Source organism: Thamnophis sirtalis, unplaced genomic scaffold (assembly GCF_051295495.1).
Source record: "Thamnophis sirtalis isolate CommonGarterSnake01/CBP01778 unplaced genomic scaffold, rThaSir2_p1.2 scaffold_1, whole genome shotgun sequence".
Lineage (NCBI taxonomy): Eukaryota > Metazoa > Chordata > Lepidosauria > Squamata > Natricidae > Thamnophis > Thamnophis sirtalis.
The window spans coordinates 153,759,005-153,778,696 of NW_028261381.1; the positions used below are offsets into that span (position 1 = coordinate 153,759,005).

General features: G+C 40.2%; 1 protein-coding gene across 2 annotated transcripts; it reads left to right on the forward strand.

Annotated features, from left to right (window-relative positions):
• The first annotated feature begins 1,385 nt into the window (after positions 1–1,385).
• GMFB (glia maturation factor beta) lies at positions 1,386–16,809 on the forward strand. 2 transcript variants are annotated; one of them, XM_087728345.1, is made up of 7 exons: positions 1,386–1,533; positions 7,729–7,825; positions 9,534–9,583; positions 9,894–9,943; positions 10,571–10,653; positions 12,949–13,022; positions 15,814–16,809. In XM_087728345.1, the coding sequence occupies exons 1-7, from the start codon at positions 1,531–1,533 to the stop codon at positions 15,883–15,885; spliced, it is 429 nt and encodes a 142-aa protein (XP_087584471.1). In that variant the 5' UTR covers positions 1,386–1,530; the 3' UTR covers positions 15,886–16,809. The 2 variants fall into 2 exon arrangements, with proteins under 2 accessions (XP_087584471.1, XP_087584466.1); XM_087728340.1 differs by lacking the exon at positions 1,386–1,533 and adding an exon at positions 1,657–1,743.
• Positions 16,810–19,692: the final 2,883 nt, after the last annotated feature.

Sequence of the window (19,692 nt, forward strand, 5' to 3'; positions counted from 1 at the left end):
ATGCCTTCTCTGGGATCCCACCTCTGCTTCCTGTTCCTGTGTAAGAAAGGTATTCTGATTGGTTGCTGTCAGAGGTCATAGCTAGCTTTATAGATTGTGTGCTAAATTTGGTGGAAACTCGGTGGGTGGTGCAATGAAGTGCAATGAGATGGGTAGATCTTAGTTATGTAGAATAGGTTGGCTCAGGCTTCAATGGTCCATTGACAAAGGGGGAGGCAGAGTTTCTGCCTGAGTTTCTACTTCTCTTTTTAGGGGAAATATTCTGCCTTTTTAATAATTCCTAAAATATCTCATTTTCTAGGGGAGAGTTTTAACTTCCTACCGTATCCACCAGGATTATAATGCAAATCAGGCTAATAGGGATACAATGCTGGTTGGGAATGACAGAAGATGTAGTCTAGTTCAGAGGTCTCCAACCTTGACAACTTTTATGACTTGTGGACTTCAACTCCTAGAATTCTGCCAAGGTGGCGCAGTGGTTAAATGCAGCACTGCAGGCTACTGCTAGATCAGCAGTTCAGCGGTTCAAATTCCACCGGCTCAGGGTTGACTCAGCCTTCCATCCTTCCGAGGTGGGTAAAATGAGGACCCAGATTGTTGGGGGCAATATGCTGACTCTCTGTAAACCGCTTAGAGAGGGCTGAAAGCCCTATGAAGCGGTATATAAGTCTACTGCTATTGCTATTGCTATAAAGTTGCCAAGGTTGGAGATCCCTGGTTTAGTTTACCATGAAAACACCAGATTGGAGAAGGCTGGAACAAGCCTTTGTGAGAGGAATCTCAACCTCATGAAGTGGTTAAGTCTTCAACAGCATACGCCAAAGACGATTTCCTTGTTGTAACATGATAGTAGAGATATTAACAATTTTACTAGCACTGATGATGTTACCTAGTTTGGGTAACTAAACGTCTGCAAGAAAACAAAGTTTAGAGAGCATCACGGATCCCTCATTAACAATTTTAAAGATTAAATTTGAACTTTTAAAATAAGACTAATAACACGCCCAAAATATAAGTAACTGTTATTTTTCGTTTAGGAGTAATCACTATTTGATTTTGCTTAGCTTGGCTTTGTTTCGGTTTTAAAGGGGGGCGGTAGCACGGCCTCATTTTTAGAGGTGGGGGTGAGAGAAGAAAAGCTCTTTGGTTACCATGGCAACATTGCTTCCTGGTTAACTGAGAGTGCCTCGCCCCGCCCGGAGTAATAGACTATCGACTATGGGGCGCTCTTTATCCTCCAGCCTCTCTAGGCGTGGGCGGGTGGATGGAGGCCGGGGTGGGAGGGAAGTACGGAGACAATTGCTGTAATGATCCCCACTGGAAAGGGCGTTCTAGACCATCTCTCCTCTCGCTCACCGTAGCTAGAGAGGGCCGCCGCTGGAGCCGAGCGATACAATTGATTGGTTCAGGGAGTGCTCAGACCATGCGCACTAAGCGGGCCTGGAACTGGATTGGGGCTTGAGGTGGGGAGGACCCTCCCGGGGTTCTTAAAGGGCCAGCGCTAAGGAAGGAAGCTGCTGCAGCTACAAGATGGTAAGTTCCCGAGACCTCTTGCCGTGGAATCGCGATTCGGTTTTTTTTTTTGGGGGGGGGGGGATGTCTTCATGTTTCTTTCCCCCCGCCCTTCTTGCGATTATTTATTTAAAGAAATAGCCCTCTCCCAGCGATTGAATGGAGAATGAGATCCCCTCCCCAAATGCAGCTAAATTGAATGCAATGGGCTTGTTCGTTACAAGTAGAAAGGTACGTTGTGGCTTATAAGTAGCGTGCGGGTTCCCGAAAGCCTTGCCTAAAGATGTGAAAAAAAGGTTAAGGCGATGAATTCCAGTAACGGGGACGATCCACCAATCTTGGGTCGATGCTCCTTTTTAATGAAATTATCTCCAATTTCTCCTCGCGTCGGAAGGAAGTGGGAAGGCAGTTTTAGAATTGCTACTCTCTGCTGCTTCTTCAAAGAAATATATATATAGATATATTAATGCTTCTTGCAAAGATAGGACTGAATTGCAATTTTCTTTCCTTATTTTCTTTCCTTATAGCTGGTCTCTTTCTAGCACAAGCGCTCATTTTTTCCCCTGTATATTTTTCTTTCCCTCCTCCTCCTCTCCTAGCATCAAAATAAATGGCTAGGATTTGGAGCCCAGCCACATCTGGGAGACCCTCCCTTGGGGAAAACGGATACTTTTTCTCTAGTCCAGTTTTTCCCAACCTCAACCTGGCTGGGAAATTCTGGGAGTTGAAGGCTACACCTCTTTCTCTTAGATTGAGAAATGCGCTCTAGCCTCTTAAGATTTCATCAACCTTTTCATGAAATTTCAGATTGTCCATTGAGTTCAAGTATTTAATAAATACTAGTATAACCACCATAATAGTAATATGAGTAGTAATAACAAGAATGGATTGTCCTATTGAACCATGAAGGTTGGTATTGACCACTTCAGGGTGACCTGCTCTAGGAAAAGCCCCTTGAAATATTTTAAATTCATGCTCACAGATAAATATTTGCATTAAATTTGCACTTGTCATTCTTTTCATGATTTGATGGAAAAGTTGAGATATTAATGATTGAGGCACATTTATGGTCCTGATAATGCAGTTCGGCACTAAGTATTAAGTTTCACTGGGGAAAACCTCCATGGGATTCAACTTGAACTTTATCCTCTAATTAGGATCTGTTTCCTAAAAATTCCTGAAAAGAGAACTGTAATCCACTAGAATTGCTGTAGAGGTATTGCAATTTGTGTTTATATGGGGGGAAATGCCAACTGATTTAAATAGGGTTTTCAGTATGTGTAACTCTAAAAGGAGTTGGCAAAATCTGATGTTATGGCAGCTAAATGCTCCTTGTCAAGCAGGTGGCAGCATCTAGTCAACCTTGACTGATTAGTTCTTGGATGAGAAATCATCTGAAAATCTCAGGATGCTAGACTGGAAAATAAAATAATAATAATAAAAAAACAACTCTGGAAGAAGGCAGTAGCAAACCATTTCATGTTGCTACCAAAAAAATCCCAAATAAACTGATGTGAATTGATGTCCTTGAATTTACTACGAGTTTTCTTGAAGGAGGTTTTATTATTTTATTATTGCTCCTTAACTGTCCTGTGAAAGAATAATTTGAAGAGCTAATGTTTTTTTTCTTACTTGTGTTAAACCATACCACTGAGTATAATTATTTCCATTTGTTGGTCTGGTCCCAAAAGTATGGTCTTTTTCTATCTATAGCACAGTGTTTTTCAACCTTTCTTGTGCAAAAGCACACTTTTTTCATGAAAAAAATCACGAGGCATGCCACCATTAGAAAATGTTAAAAAAATTTAACCCTGTGCCTCTATTGACTATAGGCGGGTGTTTTTTCCCACGGCACACCTTACACTATGTCACGGCACACTAGTGTGCCGCGGCACAGTGGTTGAAAAACACTGCTATAGCAGATAGATATAAATAGCTTGTGTACATTGCAAGGAGAGATTGGTCTGAACGGCCTTGGGGCTCTTCATTGCTTTTCTCTTCAAATCCATTCTCTTGTGTTGTTGCAACTTCTAATTCCTAACTACAAATATTGCTTAATGTTGGGGAATTTGACTTATCTCTTTGTCTGCTCAGAAGCTGTTGGTGAAACTTTAGCCTAATCGAAAAAAACAAGACTTTTGTAATTCCAAGCTTTGTATTTATGAGAGATTTTAAAACTTTGGTATGAAGAAATGCAGCACATACCTATGTTTCTAAACCCATCAGATGAAGTCGGGATCTTCTTCCTGCCCCTAATTAGGAATTATGTGCTTTGAAGCAACTTTTCTTAGATGTTATGTTTCCTCAAAAATGCATTTTTAATGCATTACATATGTTTTGGAGGAATAGATGTAAGATAAACAAAAAAACAGTTCTTATCCAAAATGTTTTGGAATCTTTTGCAAAGGGAGAGAGTGGGGGAAAGGTCCATAAATTAATCTCCCTCCAATCCTGGCTCCTGCTACAGCACAGGACAGATACCAAATCTCTAAACAGAAAGATACAGAAGATGACAACCTCTGAATCCATTTTATTCTTTTTCCTTGGCAACAAGATTGCGAAACTCTGTTCTCATGCTCAAGGACTCTTTGCAGGCTCAGAGCCTTCTGTTATAAGCAAATGTTTTTTGAAATAGTTGGTTTGCACATCATAACAAATGCCTGAAAGTCAATCTGTTTGGGAAACTCATTTGTGGCTTTTCTGGCTTAATGTAATTGTGTGCAATTGTAACTGCCAGGATATATTTTCATACAGCATTTATACACGGTGAGTATTGTAGGCATGCAGTAAAATGGATTGCAGGTTAGGTTTACGAGCAAGAGGTTTTTTTTTAGAAAAAGAAATGTAATATCGTCTGTTCTAATTTATTTGTATAATATAGAATAATTGCTTGAACAGCTTGAAAGAATAAACCTTTGGTCCCTGTGACTGATTTGATTGGATCCTGCAACATTTTTATGACACATGTATATTTGCCTTCATTTGCAATATCTGTTTTGAATAGTTTTGCCAGTTAGTCCCTGAATAAAAACATCTGAATCACTTTAGCATCCTAATCTAGCATCTAGTCCAGCATGTCCATGTTGGACAACCAGGTGCAGGAGTTTTCTTCTTTTGAAACCAGGTGCGTGTGAGAAATTAAAAGCGCAACATAAACACATGGACTAATGTTTTCTTAATGTTGACAACCACGCTGCCTTGGTAACTGGAAGCAATATATAGCAGTTGTGACTAATAACTACTATATTCTCCATAAATTGTCTTTCCTATTATAATTGGTCCCTGTTGCTACATTTTTAGAAATTTTGTAGCTTAATTACTTATTTTGTGAAAATGCATAGCTTTTTATATTGGACATGGGAATCTCCAATTTGTTCATTGTGAAAAGTGAAAAGAAACCTGCTTAGCTGTCTGATTTAGTGGCACATGCATTAGTTATGTTGGATCAGAGAGACTTGAGTGTTGGCCTCCTTCCTGAGGTGGATCACCTTGCCTACTGCAATGCTAGATCTGTAAAGTCCACAAGTTGTTCTTGGCTGGCTTCACCCTGTATTAAGTCATGGGTTTTTTAACCATGCGTTTCGACTAAGCAGTCACTACAGACACACACTAGCCAAAATCAAAGTAACATTATGGCTATGGGAAACATGTGAACATATCGTAAAACAGTGATGGTGAACCTTTTTTCCTTGCATGCATGCATGCCCACATCCGTAATTAAATGCCCCCCTGTTGTGCCCACCTGTGCATGCATGCGCAATAGCAGTTAGACTTATATACCGCTTCATAGGGCTTTCAGCCCTCTCTAAGCGGTTTACAGAGTCAGCATATTACTTCCAACAACAATCCGGGTCCTCATTTTACCCACCTCGGAAGGATGGAAGGCTGAGTCAACCCTGAGCTGGTGAGATTTGAACAGCCGAACTGCAGAACTGCAGTTAGCTGAAGTAGCCTGCAGTGCTGCATTTAACCACTGCACCACCTCGGCTTCCGCACATGTGCGCATGGCTTTCTTGGAGCCTGGGGTGGGCAAAAACGCTCCCCCCCACCCCTCCCCAAAGGCCCTCCGGAGGCTGCAAATGGCCTGTTTTCCGGCTTCTGGTAGACCTGGTAGGTCTGTTTTTTTGCTATCCACAGGCTCCGGAGGCTTTCCTGAAGCCTGGGGAGGGTGAAAACGGCCTCCCCCCGCCCTCTATAAGCCTGAAAATCGGCTGGCCGGAGAGCACATGCGCACTGGAGCTAACATAGGCTAACGCCTTGTGTGCCCTCTGATATGTCTCCGCGTGGCATAGGTTTGCCATCACGGCCCTATAATTACTAGTAGTTCTTGCAGAAATAAATCACATTGAACTCAATAGGGTGTATTTCCTCAGAACTTTATCACTGCTGCCCATATTGAATTCTGATAACAAGCTGTGTGTTTGGAGATGTTGCCTTGCAGTACTGGGAATAGTCAATTACAAGTATTATCTATATATGGAAACCCCCCCCCCCAATACACATATCAAAATAATAAAAAGGCAGATCCAGAAGGCATCATGGTCTGGAAGGCAACCTGAGAGAGACAAAATGGGAAAGTTAGGGAATTGGAATCAGTAATGGTATTCTAGTTTCTTCACTACCGATTCAGTAGCGGCAGTGCGCAAGCATGTCTGGGCGTGCGCAGAACCTTCTGGGCATGCAGAAAAGGTCCATGATGATGTCTGGGTAGGTGGACGGAGGCTTGCACCACCGCCATTACCGGTTCGCCCTAACGGTTGCGAACCTGCAGAATACCACCTCTGACTGGAATCCTGGACAATCAAGTGAGAATAGTTTTTATAATCATAGTAAGATTCATTTCAGCTGAATGGGAGACCAGTGCATTCTGTTGCATACTTTACAAAACAAGCAAATGAAGAAGGAAAGAAAGAATGAATGAAAGAAAAGTAGCATGGTAGCGATTTTTTGGATGGCAGAGAGCATAGGAAATGCCAAGGGGAATTATTTGAACAAGTTAGAAACCTTTCAACAGCAAGGATGATCGAAGAGGTGGCCAGAAGCAGGAAAAGATACCTGAACGAGCCAATTTGATCTAGTGGTTAAGGCACCAGGCTAGGGAGCGGGAGGCTATGAGTTCACGCTATAAACAAACAAAATATTGCCCAGCAAGCTTGCAAGGCAAGGGATGCTGGAAGTGTTCAATCAACAACAACACCTGAAAGACCTTGTGTTCTCCACCCTGGAGGTGTAGGAATGGGCAAGGCCATCAAGGATTTTGAGGGATGAAAAGGATAAGTATCCTTCCTCTAGTTACATTGAATTCACACTGTGTGCGTCCCCTGATTGCCTGAAGCTTGATTTCTTTGACAGTTAATGCAGGAAAATAAAGAAAGTGAGAGTGTGAATAGCTAGACATCCTCAACTCAAATCCTTCCAAGTAGGCTGAACTACAACAACCCCCAGTAAGCCTCCACTGTGTATATGCCAAAAGGATTTGGTAATGGGGTCTTGAAATCTTCTCCCTGCATTCCAAATATAATGGAACCACATCTATCTGGAGGGTAGCAGACTAGAAAATTGCAACAGTTGTCCTCACGGATATTGTACTACATTCTCATGTGTTCCCCGCCCCCCTTCAAAATACTTGCTATAGCTTTTCTCTAAGATTTTGCATGTATATATATATATGCAGAACTGCAAGAACTACTAGTAAAAAATATTGGATTTCTGTCTGGATGGTCTCTTGTGACGAGCCGAAGGACAGAGAATGGAAGTGTGATCTTCCTCCCATATTTGGGCATACCAGGGGTTGTGACTTTAAATATATACCTTTCACCCTGGCCTGGCTGATAAGGAGTCGAGCTCTGTAGCTCAATGGTTAACACATCTGCCTAAGAGGCAATAGAGCACAGGTTCGATTCCCAGCAAGGGTATGGCTAGCTGATGAGAGCTAAATAGCTTGAAATAGATCTATACTAGTCTCCCTTTATTTATTTATCAGCACAAATATAACAAATGTAACAAAAAGGCAACAGTAAAAAATATTGGGTTTCTTATATATATAACGCACACACACACACACACACACACACACACACACACACACACACACACACACACTCTGCATCTCCAGCAGTTGAGGATTGGAGTGATATCTGTGGCTGGAATAAAGAGACTTTTTGTTGATCTGTGCCTTTTTTTTTCTCTTTCACCCCCTACCCCTCTTCTCTTTAGAGTGAATCCCTAGTGGTTTGTGATGTTGCTGAAGACCTTATAGAGAAGCTGAGAAAATTTCGTTTTCGTAAAGACACGAACAATGCAGCCATTATCAGTAAGCTGAAAGGGAGGGCTCACAACACTCATAAGGGGAAATAATACAGACTCATGTTCTCTACTCTGGCGGAAATTAACTTGGATTTTTGTTTCTGAATGTGTGTATGTGTGTGCGTGCGCACGCATGCATGCAAGCTCTTAGATTTGCTTCCAATACTTAAAGGCTTTTTAAAAAGTGTGCATGTATATACATACACACAAGTTTTAAAATGCCATTAAGTCTTTGAAATCTAGGAGCATTTGTTTGAGTACAGTGTGCTTTTGTTTTGTGCAAACAAAATCACATAAAATCCATATTTCCTGTGTAGCATTTCCATTGTTTTAGTTGTATTTGAGTTCCATGTACAGTCTGCGTTGCAAAATTCCAAAGAATGCAGACTTTGGCATACAAGTAGGTTAATTGTGGTTGGCATCCAGTGGGGAATGTGAGACTTCTGTTGGCTCCAGGACCACATCAGCTTTATGCAACATATCAAAGGCCACATTTCAAAATTGGCCAGACTCAAAGCCTGTTTTCAGAAGGGATTTCAGAAGTTTAAGAGGGTGATACAGATGTTTTTAGCGTTTGTGAATGACAATGGTGCGATTAACAAAATGAACAAAACCTAAGCCAAACTACATATACAGGATTTGAAAAAAAGATAAATAGAATTTGGTGCAATATAAAAAAATGCAAATAATTTTTCTGCGGACCACCAACATTTTCTCATGGATCACCAGTTGGTGACCACTGATTTAGACCACTCATGGCATTTCGCGATGTTTTTCCCTTCGCAGAGCTGGGGTGGGCATGGCCTGCGTGTAATGCATCCGGCCCATGGGCCGCCACCCCTAAATAAGGGGTTTGACACCCCTTATTTAGATACTAGATTTTTTTTAATCCCACCATTATTGTTTTTATAAATAAGTTAAAGCAGTGTACATATCTAACATTCCTTCCTATTCCAATGTTTGTAGGACGAGGATTGGAATGTTTAATGGAGAAATTGGTGCCTTGAATCTTTATGGATTTTAACTAATAAATGGTTCAATAAATCTGGGTCTCAACTTCCCTGGAAAATGCTGAGAGGCACAAATTAGATGAGCATGGACCAGGCATAGTGCTCCTTTGGCTAAATTTGATGACTGAACTAGCCTGCTCATGATAAAAGCCAGCACAGCCTGATGACTACAACTTATGACCACAGTTGAGCCCAAAATTTATGTTGCTAATTGAGAAATTTGTTAAGTAAGTTTTGCCACCAATTTCCTTGCCACATTTGTTAAGTAAATCACTGCAGTTGTTAAGTTGATAACACGGTTGTTGAGTGAATCTGGCTTCCCCCATTGACTTTGCTTGTCAGAAAGTAGCAAAAAGTGATCACATCACCCCAGGGCATTGCAAACGTCATAAATGTGAGTCAGTTGTCAAGGAGGCAAAGATAAACCACATGACCACAGGTAAATCTGCCACGGTCATAAGTGTGAAAAATGGTCATAAGTAACTTTTTTCAGTGCTGTTGTAACTTTGAACGGTCAATAAGTGAACTGTTATAAGTGAAGGACTACCTGTATTTGGAAATAGTTTGTCTAATGGTCTTGTTGCATTTAGTTCATGTGAAAGAAAAAAGCAACCAATAAAAAGGCATCTAAGTGAATGACAATAATCCCCCCCCCCATAGCATAATTTAAATTAACATTTTTGTTTCCTTCTTTTTATTGTATAGTGAAGATTGACAAAGAGAAACAGCTGGTGGTTCTGGATGAAGAACACGAGGTATGTCTGTGGAAGAGGCAGAAGTAGCTTTTTGTTTTGCCAAGCTTCAATATATAATAAACATTTTGGTTTTTTGCTAAACATGGTCTCAATAGGTACGTTATTTATATCTATTTATATATGTATCCAGCCAAAGAAAAATAAAAGGATGTTCTTATGCTAAACTAACAGATCATTATAATCTGTTTTTTTTAAGTGCTGGTATTGACTATAAATACAGTTTTAAAACAAGTGAAGGCTGTAATAATGTATTGCATCTCGGCTATAAAGTACATTGCTAAAATACTAGTAGTTGTTGTGACTCTTACAGGGCATATCTCCAGATGAACTAAAAGATGAACTTCCAGAAAGACAACCTCGATATCCTTTATCAGTGATCAAAGTAATGTTTTGGTACATAGAAACAAGACTCCGCTGTCATTTTTTGATGCCCAACCCATTAATTTATGTTGTGCTTCTTGGCATAGAGGTTAGAGATTAATGAAGGTGTGCAGAACTTTATTAGAAACTCACTTCTGGCATAAGTATCCAGGAAGGGAAGAGATTTCCAAAGTTTTTTATTTTTATTTTCATATAAATATCCACAAGTATACCATTACATCTTAACAAACACTATTATGTATTATCCAATATTATATCAATTATTCTCACCATCTACCCACAATAATGCTCATTTGCTCTTCTGCTTTCCATACACTGTATTATACCATGTTCCACTGGGACACTACCTCCTCTCTCTCTCTCCTCCTCCCTACCTCCTTTCTTCCCTCTGCCATCTCTCTCTTCTCTACTTCCCCTTCCTCTCTCCTTCTCCTCTTTCCAGGGAAGAGATTTATAGTAGGCGAAAGAGCTTTATTTCCATACTGGGTTCATGCATTGCTTCAAAGCAGACTATTGTTTATTTGGTTTAAGCTTAGGGTGCATGTGAACTGTGGAATATTCCACAAACCACACTTAAGTTCCCTAGTTTCCTTACCTTTAGAACACATTCATTGTCTATAGCTACAAGTACCAGCATGATGATGGGCGAGTCTCTTACCCACTCTGCTTTATCTTCTCAAGTCCGGTTGGTAAGTGAAACTCCAGTGAACTAATTGTGCAAAACTGTCTTCAGTAGAAATAAAAAGATGGCTGCTATCCAAGATAAAAAGTATTTAAGGATGTGTTAAAGATTTTCATTTTGCCTAGCTAGGAAAAGTTGTTTGGCTTCTGAGTGTCATTATAAGGACCTTTGTGTTGGGTCAACAAATGCAGAAGATGAACAGTGCTGAAGGCTACCTCAGTAATAATTGTAGGAACAATAGGACAAGCAATCTATAGCAACAGCACATGGACTTATATACCGCTTCACGTATTTTATAGCCCTCCCTAAGTTGTCTCTATAGAGATCAACAAGTGACGGGCTATCAGAAAAGGGAGTGAAAACACACCAAATGGTTATAGATCTTGGTAACTATTAATTTTATTAACTAATGGAGATGGAGTTGGTTTCAGTCTCACCAGGACTGCAGAAAAAAAATTTAGAGGCTTTAATGAAATTTGTAAAGACTTCAGCAATTTTGCACTTCATTCTACATTGAGTTGATGAATAACTTTTGATAGCAATTGGATTTTGAAATGTAAGGGAATTTCCCATTCCCTGATTCCAAAAAGACTGGGGAAAAAATCTAACATAGGCATTCTGGTGATTCCTGGATGGTATTTAGAGGAGTTGGGAATGCCAGGGACTACTTGAATAACGATTAGGAGTTGCATTCCCAACTCCTCTCAATACCATCCATGGATGACCTATATTAGATTTTTTCCAGTCTTTGGAATTTTGGAATTCTTGCAAGAGGTTTTAAAAGATCTTGTAGAAGAATATCAACACCTCAAACTCTTAAGGAAGAAGTTGAAAAGCGCACAAGTTGGATAGGACTGCAACATTGTACTGTGGCAGATGACCTTCATTAAGCCATAATGTGTTTTGTTTAGTTTGGTTTAATATATTTTGTGAAGCAGGTGGTTGTTGATTGTAAGTCATGGAGATGACTTAGTATTATCTGAGAACCTTTATAAATACAACAATAGCTTAGCACCATTGGCATCTGCAGTACCCAAATAATGCACATACATTATGATGACATAGTGGAAATATAATTTTGCGTCATTTGTATAATGTCATCATGATGCACATTCTGGCTTACAAGGCAATGTGTGAACACTGAGTGTGTATTATGTTAAGGGCTGGTATGTCAAATTAACAGGGTGAACCCTCTGTATGAATGTTAAGGGTTAATATACTAAATTAGTTACTTAAGATATATTTCCTCACATCTTAAATTACCATCTCTTCAGCACAGGGCTAATAATGGTCTGCTGTAATGTAAATAATAAGAATCACTCAGTAATGTGTGTAAACACTTAAAGTGATTTTTAGAACATTTGGTGGATGCTTATTATATGTTTCCAATCTGACAAGCTGGTATAGACTGTGGAACATATGTTCCGTGTTGAATGCTTTTGATGTACATGAATAGAATTGGCAGCTGATGTCTTCAGTAAATATCTTTTTACAAGTTCAAAGAGGATAGTGAAATAAGTAAATGGTTGATCAGATTCCATTTATATGTGTGTAGAGTGCTAGGCAACCTGGTGCCCTCCTATAGCCCCTGCTATTAAAAGATTATGGAAGTCATAACCACAAATATCTATAGAATATGAAGTTGTGGATTTTGGTTTCTTTTATAAGCATGTATTCAAACATCTATAGAATGCTTTTCAACCTTCAAGCGCAGATATATATATATTATCTTCAATAAGCAGAAATAAAAACACCAGCCCTTAAACTAAAGCATTAAACTAAACTAAACTAAACTAAACCAACATTTCTTAAGATTTAAAACCCCAGACTAAGGGTGCTGCCACAGAATAAGTTCTGATCTAATGCCCACCAATATAGTACTTGTAATACTTTTAGATAAAGACTGTAAAGCATATTCAGGGGGCAAAAAGCAGAATATTTCAATATTTTCCAAGCACTTCTTTTAACAAATAACTACTGCTACTGCTAACTGAATCTTTCTTGGTGTGCAGAATTATCTAATCAAATTTTCTTCAAGCTGATGTTTTCGAGATGTGTTGGAGGGCTTCAACCCCTCCTAGTTTCTAGCCAGTCTGTTGTGAGAATTGATCTGATACATCTGGAAATCATTAGTTTGGGGAAGTTGTTATGTTAATTTTAAAGCAGCCAGTAGGATAAAACTGTAGGAAAAGACCAGTTGTTTCTTGCATATGCAGTAAGAACTGAGAACAAATAGCTAAATAGACTGACTAATGTGGTTTTATTTGTCTCTGCTTGCCTTCCTCCCATTTTACAATTATAGGGTGTAAGCCTGAGCAACAGATGATGTATGCTGGCAGCAAAAATAAATTAGTACAAACAGCAGAACTCACAAAGGTAAAACTGAAACAAATCTTGGATGCATTTGTTGTGTAGTTGATGTATTCCCTCTTGCCCCTAAAGAGTCTGTCAATTCAATTCTGATATTTGCAGGATGTGCATAATCTGGTATTTACCAAACTTGGTAATCTGAACTTTGTAGCATGTACTATATAATCTTTCTGGTATCGCTTTTCTACAGGAGGGCTTCATATGCAGCTCTATGCTCACTAGAGATTTGGCTGGTGAATGTTGATCTTTAACTATGCAAATTGATATTTTATTTGGCTTCCTGTAGCCATAGGTGGCAAATAATGGTTCTGGGATGCAAGTAGCCCAATGTCCTTGGAGTGCTCTCTGAGCAAAAACATTGATCTAGAGCAGGGGTGTCAAGCTCACGTTGTCATGGTGGCATCACGTGACATATTGGGATTTCCTTTGCTAAACTGGGTGTGGGCGTGGCCAGTGCGTGATGCATCTGGTCCGTGGGCTGAGAGTTTCACGGACCTGATCTAGAGAACAGAGAAATCATAAAATAACTACAACTGTTTCATTCACCCTTCCTTTCCAGCTGTGTGTTTCTTTTTCTGCTTCAGGAACATGGTGTATCCCAACAGAGATTTTGTGGGCAACTTAGTGCATTCCTTCTTTCCTGGGCTATTGCTCCTTCAAGAGGCTGATGCACATTCAAAGTATTTTTGAGCGCCAGCTTTCAGTATAGTATAGTGCAATATTAATAGAATATTTCAGTTTTCAGTTCAAATTGCACAGAATTTGAAGGATGTTTTATAGTTTTCTTATGTATAATGTACACTGAAGATGGCATTTAATTTCATTGTACGAGGTGCAATGACAACAACAACTACTACTACTACTATTACTACTACTACTACTACTACTACTGTAAAGAATTGGGCCACTTTATACTGTACTTCCATATAGTTGACTTTCCTCTTTTTTCCATTCCTAACTGGTGACCTTCAGGAGAATATCCCAGCCTTTAAGCCGCAGATGATCTTTGCATGATGCAGTGTTCTCCCGCATAATGATTAATACATCTATGCACATAAAAAACTAAAATGCTGGGGGGAAGGTTTTCACTTAGATTCCTCCTTGATCTGCTGTCCAAGGAAAGAATGGATTTCTATCATGCAAGACTTAACGGGTTTCCCCGAAATTATGACATGTCCTGATAATAAGACCATGACATATTTTTCCTGTGGGCAAAAATATATGCCCTCCCCCAATAATAAGCCCCCTGGACAACTCCCCCCCCTCCAGCCAGGCAGAGCGCCACTCACCAACCTGGCGATATCCCAAAGGCGCAAAGCCCCAGGAGCCAAGGGGAGTGGGGGGCAAAGGTCCTCACATTGCTTGACGCCTTTGGGATACTGCTAGGTTGATGGATGGCGCTGTGCCCAGCTGGAGCGGGGGGTTTCCGGGCAGCTGCTCTCACGAGCAGCCGCCCGGCAACACTCCTTTCCAGCCGGGCTGAGAGCCAATCACCGACCCAGTAATATCTCAAAGGCGCTAAGCCATGTAGCACTCTGCCCGGCTGGAAAGAGAGGTTGTGTGAGCACTTGTTCTGCCTCCAGCTCACATGCCTCCCTGCCTCACCATGCCCAACTCTCCCTGCAGGGCTGGGCCACGGCACCGCTGCCGCCCCGCTACCACCATTGCTGCCGTCACCATGCTCCGAGCATAACCAGCTTCCAAACTCCAGAGATCCGCTGCCGAGTCTTCCAGCAGCGGCCGCTCTGGGACTATGCTCTATGGTTGTGGGCTGGCAGGAAATAAGTCCTAAGATCGTATTGTAGTTTGATCTGCTGGTACACTGTTTTGAAGGCCCCATACCGAATGGCAATATATTTTAAAAGACGTCCAACTTTAGCAGTTTCTAGGTTTAGGATAGATGATTGTGTGCTTTTTCCTGGACAAATTTATCTGCATCAGTAGTAGTAGATTTCTTAAAAAATTAAATTAAAAATACATTCCACTGTTGTTCCGCTTACTTCTTGCTTACTTTTTCTAGCTATCAGCCTTTAGGTCAGCCATTATTGGTCGTCTTCTGCCTGTCTGATCTCTAAGAGATTTCTCCTGCTTTGCATCATGAACCTCCACTCCTGCGTGATCTGCAGAACATCCACTTTTTGGGTGTCCCTCCAAGACCCCCTTTTGGCTACAAAAGCCCATCAGAAGGCTGGAAATTGGCTGTGTGCTACGGAGCTGCCCGTTCACAAACCCACTCGCTCCGACAGCTGGCCACGCCCCCCCCCCCCATTATCTAATATCTGTTTATTTCCTTTTGGACTAGATGACTTGTCTTTTTGGCTTAGCTCATACATCATGCTAAACCATAATGTAATTGTCCCAAAGGTGCTCTTCCCCGCCCCCCCAGACAATTGGACATTTTTTGGTTTTTCTTTGAAGATGTTTCGCTTCTCATCCAAGAAGCTTCTTCAGCTCTGTGCAGAAAGCACAGCTCCAACTCCTCAATGAAAGAATTAATTAATTTCACAATTGAGGATTTGAAAGAGAGAGTGGAACACATGCTCTCGGAATTGAAGAAGCTTCTTGGATGAGATCTTCAAAGAAAAACCAGAAAGTCCAGTTGCCTCTTGAAAAAAGCACCTTTGGGATAACCATGACCTGGATGACTGAGAATCTCCATAGACATAATGTAATTGGTTTAGGTTTGGCTTAGCGGGTTGTATCAACATAGTTAACTGTGGTTTATTCTTTTAACCGTGTCTTGATGTACTTGCTGAAGCTATTTTTGTTTCTGGATTCCCCCCCACCCCACCCTCAGGTATTTGAAATCAGGAATACAGAAGATCTGACTGAGGAATGGCTTCAGGAGAAGCTTGGCTACTTCCACTAAAAGAAGAATTAAGTGTCCCTTCCAGTTTGAACTGGAACCAGACATGACTCCTGCTTTCTAAACCTAACAAAAATGCACTGTATTTACAGTTGTTTTCCTGCAATGTTTGTATGTATGTACATATATATGTATATATTTGTCTGTGCAAAATTTATATACATGAGGGGAAGAAGTATCTCCTGCTTAACCAAACTTTGCCCAGGATTATTCCTTTCCTTCTAATTGTTTAAAAGGGAACAATTTCCTTCCTGCAGGGATTGTTTTTTTTTTCATTTTGCACTTACATGACTAATATTTCTATCTGGACTAATCAGAACTGGTAATTGTTTACAGCTCTGGGGCAGAATCTCCAAAGGGACACATTGTGCACTAGCTCTTGTTTGCATCAATGGACTGTGTACTCAGTCAAGTAGTCTGGAAACTTACAACAGATCCCCCCCCCCCTTGAGCTACAAGTGCATCTTCTTTTAATAGAAACTGGACATTAATAATAACTGGACCTAATAGTATGTGAAAATAAGACTGAATCCAGTGGCATGAAAACATTTGAATTGGGCCAACTTATTTTAGGATAGATACTTTAGTATGCTTCCTAACATCTCCAGATGGGGCTTTCCTTTTCTCTTAAAAGACCCCCAGTTATTTCAAACCTTATATTTCCACTTTGGGTCAAAGGTTGAACACTATTTTTGTGTATGTAAAGGATAGCATTTTTACTAATCAAATAGAAAGTAGATTTAAAGCAACCTCTAAGGGCTTGGTCACATACCATAGTGGACTTCCATTCCAAAAGTCTTTATATGTAGATCTATTAATATAAAAGTCTTGTCTTTTCTGGACTTTTTATGCAAGCACTTCTCAATCTGTGTGCCTTTAAAAAAATCTATCAACTGATTGTAAGAAACTCTTACACTGCCATTTTTTTTTTAAAAAAATATTAAATTTGATACAGGTTAGCTTTGTCTAAAAGTATCACCCTAGCAGCATCTGATAGCTTAATCTCTCTTTCCATTAACTTCAGCTGTAGGTGCATACACTCTGATTTATACTGCTATGATTTAAGTTAATCGGCATCCATCACATCTCTGAATTCTGTCTCTCAATAGACAGGGCTGTGTGTGTATGCCTGGATTCTTACAAATACAGCGGAGGAAAGAAGTAATCTATAGCGTGCAGAATTTAACTTAACTACCTTGGTTTCCTTACTGTACTTTAAATATATGTAGCCAATGCTAGAGGAATATCCATTGCAATGCATGGGAGAGATCAGCGTCTTGGTGTCATGCTTAACATCTTGTGCTTCTCCTTGATTGGACCTTCATAATAACATATACAGATCAAAGAATTCCATCCTCTTTGATCTGGAATTACTTAGCTGCAAAACTTGATTCTCCCTTAAATGGATGATGTGGCCAATAAATTGGCAATATAGTCTTTAGAGACAGACAGGTGAGGCCTTTCCTGTCTATTGTTGTTATGGTTTACCTAGGAATGAGATTCCTAAGACTAGGAGTAGCCAAATATAAACTGATGAAGGAGCAGAAAAATACGTTGTTCCCCAAACTGATAGTTAGTTGATCAAACTCTACATGGGTTTTCCTCGGCATGATGCACTATACGTGAATTAAAACTGCAGCATTCCAAAATCTCAACATATCCTAGGTCAGGGGTGTCAAACTGGCGGCCCATGGGCAGGATGCACCATACGCAGGCCATACCCATCCCAGCTGCGCGAACGGAAAAAAACATGAAACATCATGTGACAGCAACGTGACGCCGCGAGTTTGACACCCGTGTCCTAGATCATCTAGTTGGGCAAAATGTCAGATTCTGTATACCAAATCTGATACCAGTTGGCATTAATGGGATTTTAACTCTGGTAATATGATTTCTTGGAAGCATTTTCTCCCGAATACTTTCTAGTTTCCAAGAATTTCTCATTGCCAGAACACAGGAAGAAGTAGTAGCTTTTATATTTTAGTAGACCAATTCTTGTTCACTTTAGATAAACCATGCATTGATTGGGTTATGCCTTTTTGGAAGCTGAGTGTGTTGCAAGCTGTTTACTTGCATAGAATTGGGATGGTCATTTTAAAGAGGACAATTATTATTGATAGGCAAAACTGCTATGCTTAAAATAATATGTTGAGGCAGACCTTTATTAAATGTCATAGAAAAATATTAGCTGTCTTTTTCTTTCTTGGCTGTCTTCTGTTTTAGCAGGAAAATATAATCCATTTTATTAGCAATAGCAATAGCAATAGCAGTAGACTTATATACCGCTTCATAGGCCTTTCAGGCCTCTCTAAGCGGTTTTACAGAGAGTCAGCATATTGCCCCCAACAATCTGGGTCCTCATTTTACCCACCTCGGAAGGATGGAAGGCTGAGTCAACCCTGAGCCGGTGAGATTTGAACCGCTGACCTGCTGATCTAGCAGTAGCCTGCAGTGCTGCTCTTAACCACTGCGCCACCTTGGCTCTTAAAGAGCTGTTCTGAAGCCACTCTGAGCTTCTTGCAGGAAGCATATTTGCATTCATCGTATAAACAGTTATTTCTATACAAGACTTGGAACTGAGGTTCTAGTTTCTTGGGCGTTTGTGAAAGTGACTAGATATACCTAAAGTAAAACCAGTAGTCTGAGAAAATAAAAACCCAGATTTTTATGTCATGTATGCTACATTGGAAGAATGAATTTAATGCAGATAACCCTTCCAATGAATCATATCTAGGGGAGCCCTCTGTAAATGATTTTGCAATGGATCATTTAGGCTCTGGTCTAATTGTTCCATCTTGAATGGCATTACAATGAACTGCAGCTGTGTTATCCCTAAACTACCCTGCTTCCCTGACAATAATCTCTCCCCGGGATAATAAGCCCAGTTGAGCTTTTGAGCGCATGTGCTAAAATAAGCCCTCCCCCCAAAAAATAAGCCCTTTCCAAAAATATTGCAACACAGCAGCAGCCATGAGGTGACCATGCTCACTGCCTCCTGCACCTCAGAAATAATAAGACCTCCCCAGAAATAAGGGCAAGCAATTATTTCGGGAGTCAAAAGAAAATAAGATCATGTCTTATTTTCGGGGAAACATGGTATTAAGAGTACAAATAGTACAGAGACTCTTTTACATGGATATTGGGGGAGTCAGATTTTTTCTTTGACGGGAGGAGGATATACATACAAATCCTTTATGTACCAAATATGTCTGAAGATGCTTTTGGACTTATCTGCCTTCTTTACCACTCTTTTGTTAGTTGTTTTTTCAAAACCAGTATTTTTTCTAAGAATATTTTTTTTCTTAAGCGACTGACTGCAGTCAGTCCCTCATCTAAGGTGATAATCCTTTGATGCTCTTAATTTGAATGTTTTTCCCTCTCTTTTATTAGAGTTCTCAATCAACTCAAGAACTATACTCAGCTTTTTGTGAATCATACTCCAGAGTTAGTGAAGTTAGGTTCAGTTTTGGATAAGTGTCGAGTTTGAAGAAGTAAATTGTAAATCACCCATTTTGCCAGTTAAATACTGCAGGAAACAGACAGCAGGTTATTCAGTCTTGAAGTGCTACTAAAAGGATTGTTGGTTTGCCCACTGCTACATGGTCTTCCTGGGCCATATTTGTGCCCCTATTGTGTAGGATAAAATGGAGACTGAAGTGACTCTGGAAGATGAATTATCTGTCAGAAGGATTTAAAAATTAGAAATACTATTCAGTTGTCTGAAAAGTTTGGCAGATTTGGCAAGAAAAACATAGGTAGCTGAGCGCTGCTTGGAATTATGTTTGGTCAAAGTCAGTGAAGGAAATTGCA